The following is a 4,672-nucleotide window of genomic DNA, read 5'->3' as shown; positions in this document are numbered from 1 at the left end:
CGGTTCAGCCCTTCCCCTGCGGGGGTCGTTCCGGTGGCCCGGTTCAGCCCTTCCCCTGCGGGGGTCGTTCCGGTGGCCCCGTCTCAGCAGCTGGCACTGCCCGCCACGCAGCTGCTTGGGCCCAAATCCCAAGAGTCGCCCTTGGTATCTGTTGTCCTCCCTTTCCCGCATCCATCGGCGAGGACAGAGTCCCCCCCGAAAGGCGTCCCAAATCTCCCCATTACCCCCCTCCCGGACAGTGGGGGAGTCTCCTAACCTGGCTCCCACCTTCCACGCGACCTCCCGACCCTACAGTTCGCTCTCACACGCGGCGAGACCCGGGCTTCCCCACCGGGGTGCTCTGGGCGGTTCTCGGGGGCGGGGTGCCGGGCGGTGGCACTGTGGGGTCCACCCACTGGATGGCAGCCGTGTCGCCCAGTTAGACCCAAAATGCCTCCTCTGGGGAGGGGCAGGGGACAAACCTGTCCCCAGCTGGAAAGCCCTGGGTTAGGGGAATCTTTCTGAAACACAATGTCTTTCTCCTCCTCACAGGTCCCAGCGGTTTCCAACACGCGTGTGACACGCAAACTCCGTGCCGCGGTCTACGAGACGCCCGCTACTGGGCCGACGACCTGCCTTTTCCCTCCCTCCGCTCTCTCTCCAGGGGCGCCCGGCACCACCGCAGGCCGCCGCCCTGACCACCTCACCTGCGGAGCATCCGCTTGTCTGGGTAACTCTCATCCACGCCAGACACTGCCTTGCCTTTTGTTTCTTAACTCACTTACGGTCTGCTTTCTCCACTAAAATCTGAGCTCTGCCAGGGCCGTCTTGGTCACTGCTGTATCCCCAGTCCCCAGCACAGGGCCTGGCACACAGAAGGTGCTTGTGGTCAATTTTTGCACCGAGCAGCCTCAAGTGGTTCGTCTCTCCCTATGTCCACAGCCCCTCCCTCGCAGATTCTGGGCCTGACCATGCAGCTTATTTTTTTTTTTTTTTTTTGAGACAGTCTCACTGTGCTGCCCAGGCTAGAGTGCCGTGGTGTCAGCCTCGCTCACAGCAACCTCAAACTCCTGGGCTCAAGCGATCCTCCTGCCTCAGCCTCCCGAGTAGCTGGGACTACAGGCATGCGCCACCATGCCCGGCTAATTTTTTCTAGATATGTTTTTAGTTGTCCAGCTAATTTCTTTCTATTTTTAGTAGAGACGGAGTCTCACTCTTGCTCAGGCTGGTCTCGAACCCCTGACCTCAAGCGATCCTCCTGCCTCGGCCTCCCAGAGTGCTAGGATTACAGGCTTGAGCCACCACGCCAGGCCATGCAGCTTATTTTGAACGATGGCAGGTGAGCACTGGCCCGCCAGCAGAGGCCTCAGAACAGCTTGTGCATCAGGGCGTTCCCTTTCCAGCCATTTCCGAGACACCTGCAGCCACTGCCGTGAGGATAAGCCTGGGGCAGCCCGACGGAGACAGGTGGCCTGTCCCCAGCACCACCCAGCCGTCTGAGACCAGCCCGCGCTCTGAGGCTGCATGGGCAAGTGCAGGCAAGGGCGGCAGGAGATGTGTCCCCCGAGGCCAGGTTACACTGCCAACCCACGGAATCACGAGCCAAGGGACGATCACTGCCACTTTAAGCCACTAGGTTTGGGGACGATGTGTTGCCCAGCAAAAGTGGACTGACACAGCCCCACCAGGAGCTACCGGATGCATGAGTGAAGAAATGAATGTTTGCTCTTTCCCAGGCTCTGCCAAGACCTTCCCCCACCCACTCACTTGCCCAGGGCGCCCTCACCTTTCTCGTCGCTGTCACAGTTGGAGGCCCCGACCTCCACGGCCTCCCAGTCCTTGCTGAAGGCGGCGGGGGGCGGCTTCTCCCAGGCCCTGCTCTCCCGGGGTAGCAGCATCTTGGTCCTCTCGGGCTCCAGCGGCCCCCGAGTGGGCTCCGGCTCAAGGCTCCGCATGTCCCCAGCAGGAGGTGGAGCTCCCGAGACAGGCTTCTCCTCCTCCTGCTGCAGGCCCCGTCTGGTCCCAGGCACGGGGTTCAGAACCTGAGGGCCGAGGGGCATTTTGTCACTCGGGGGATGGTGACGGGGGCCAGCAGGTGCTGGGCACCGTCCTGACCGCCAGAGACACAGCAGTGGCCTCGATGAAGATCCCCCTCGTGGGGTTTGCACTCTAGTCAGGAGAGGAAGAGACAGACAGGCCACAGGTGTACAGTGTGTCAGATGGCGGTGAGAGCTCCGGGACAGAGCAGAAAGGGACCGTGCGTGTCACAGGCAGGTGCGCACATGTCCTCAGTCCACACCCCAAACTGCTCAGCCAGGGGGCTTTAGCATAAGGGACTCCCCGCCTAGAATCCCTCTGGCTGCAGACAAGACTCTAGTCTTCCCCCCAACCCCGACAGCCCCAACTTCCTCCTTGGTTGTCATTTTTGAAAAAAAGATGCACTTTCCACGTTGGGGTTAAAAGTCTAATTTTTAAAAAAGAATTCTTTTAGAGACAGAGTCTTGCTCTGTTGCCCAGGCTGGTCTCAAACTCCTGGCCTCAAGTGATCCTCCCGCCTTGGCCTCCAGAGTCGCTGGGACTACAGGTGTGAGCCACCGCATCCAGCTCACTTTCCAATAAAATATTCTTTAATATTCTCATTCTATGTCTAGTCAACCTGAGATTCAGGAGGCTGTTTGCAAGAAGATATGCGAACTATGATGACTTACGATTATTATGTAACCATTTGCCTTGAGACACTAACGCTGGTTTCTGTTCCTGTTTTAGGAAATTGTGTGTGTCACCAACTTTGCACGTATAACCCAAAGACTATCCTGTGAATGGTAACTTTAAAAAAAAGGAGTAAATTCCCTTGGAGTGAATAAAAGCTTCTGTTAGCTTTTTCTTCTTTACTTAGGTTTGTGCAAACAGAAATTGTTCTATCAAATTTTGAAACCGTGGGGCAGATGCTTTAAAGAAAGTCTGCAACTCCACCATCAAAAGCCTGTGGAGACTGTGATGCCTGGACTCTGACTCAAAGAAACCTGCTGTGAAAAGAGGAATCTTTAAGAATCAAGGAAATTTGATCGTGGACGGGGCATTCGGCAATACCAAGGGAGAATCACTGGTTTTGTCAGGCGTGGGGATGGCTTTATGGATACATAGGACGTGTCCACCTCATTTTTTTAGAGGTGCTTTTTGGTATGTAGGAGCAAGTTGGCCTGATGGCCAAGATTTGCTTCAAAATACTTCTGCGAAGAAAGAAGAAGAAATAGACTAAGGGCGTCAGAGCGAAACAAGAAAATGGTAACTGCTGAATTTGGGGAATTTGGTGGCGGATCACGGCACTGTCCTCATACTTAGGAGTGCGCTTGAAATTTTTTCATAATAGAAATTATATACATAATGGATATATTATATTAATACAATATATACAAATACATCCTAATTATATATCAATATATTAAAAATTATGTTGATTACATATTAATTATATTAATATCACACGATATATCATACATTATTTATAAACATAATTATACTCTATATAATATATAATGGGTATGCAAAATACATTCTTTTCCTCTGCTTTGCCAATCGGCATTTATGTCCCCTCCTGCGGGGTGGCAGGGGGCTCACAGGCCCCTAAAACCCAGACCCGGACTGGCCATTTCCCCAGACCCCTCTGTCCCTGCCCCCCCCCCACGCCCCACCGCCTTCGGTGCCCGCTCGGGGCCCGGCCGCACCGTCCTCCCCGCAGCCTCCGCGGGACCCGCCCGCTCTTGCCTCTGCAAGGGCGCTGCCCCCGCCCGCTGTCGCAGCCCCTGCTTTTGCTGCCCTGGATAAAGTGGCCTCCACCATGTCCTCCCTGCCTCCTGGGGTCCGCCTGGCCCTCCAGCCGCGGCTCCTGCTCCCGAACCTGCCCCGGGTCCGAGGCTCTCAAGTCCCGTCGCGAGCAGAGGGCCCGGCCTCCGTCCGTCTGTCCCCGCAGCCTCCTACCCCCGGCAGCCCAGGCAGGGATTTTAGACACACCGGGACTCAGGAACGCTGAATCCTGGGGAAAGGCTTCCCCTCTTCACCCTTTGATCCTTCTTATTTCATGTTACCCTAAGCAGAAAGTCTCGGTTTGGTGCCAGTTCGCCCTGGACGTCCCTGGCTGAGCCTCCCTCGCACACAGGGAGAGCGCTTCACGCTCAGCAGGCAAAGCATCCAGAATGCAAAGACTTTGCCTGTGTTTATTTCCATGGTTACCCTCAATAAGTGTAAAAAAAAATTAAAAGTTATACTAAGGCCGGGCACCGTGGCTTAGCCTATAGTCCCAGCACTTTGGGAGGCCGAGGCAGGAGGCTCAGCTGAGGCAGGAGCTGGAGGCCGCAGTGAGAGATGATCACGCCACTGCACTCCAGCCTGAGTGACAGAGCGGGACTCTGCCTCTAAAATAAGGGGGGGGGGAAGGAAAAAAAGAAAATGTGGTATATATATACCACTAAAAAAAATAAAAGTGATACTGCTTTCCCTTTGAAGTTCATTGAGGTAGATTTCAAAAGCAGGCTGACTCACGCATGCCGGTGGGAGCAGCCACTGGTTCAACTGCTTTGGAAAACTATTTGGCAACATCTAGGAAAGCTGAACATACACGTACCCTGGGCTGCGGAAATTCCACCCCCAGGAACTTCCCCAGAGCAAGGAAAACCTAGGCCCGCCCACACACTTG

The 4,672-nt window shown here is 55.0% G+C and overlaps 1 protein-coding gene across 1 annotated transcript in view; it reads right to left on the bottom strand.

The window, feature by feature from the left end:
* The window catches only part of SMIM17 (small integral membrane protein 17), a 12,996-nt gene extending 11,062 nt beyond the window's left edge, over positions 1-1,934 (bottom strand). Inside the window, exon 1 of the mRNA XM_012653625.1 lies at positions 1,766-1,934. Coding sequence (XP_012509079.1) covers positions 1,766-1,934 — 169 coding nt within the window. The remainder of the gene's footprint in view (positions 1-1,765) is intronic.
* Between the last annotated feature and the right edge of the window lie 2,738 nt (positions 1,935-4,672).

This window comes from Propithecus coquereli, unplaced genomic scaffold (assembly GCF_000956105.1).
Source record: "Propithecus coquereli isolate 6110/MARCELLA unplaced genomic scaffold, Pcoq_1.0 Scaffold425, whole genome shotgun sequence".
Taxonomy (NCBI): Eukaryota; Metazoa; Chordata; class Mammalia; order Primates; family Indriidae; genus Propithecus; species Propithecus coquereli.
The sequence above is the reverse complement of the archived record's forward strand: the minus strand, read 5'-3'. Positions and strand labels throughout refer to the sequence as shown.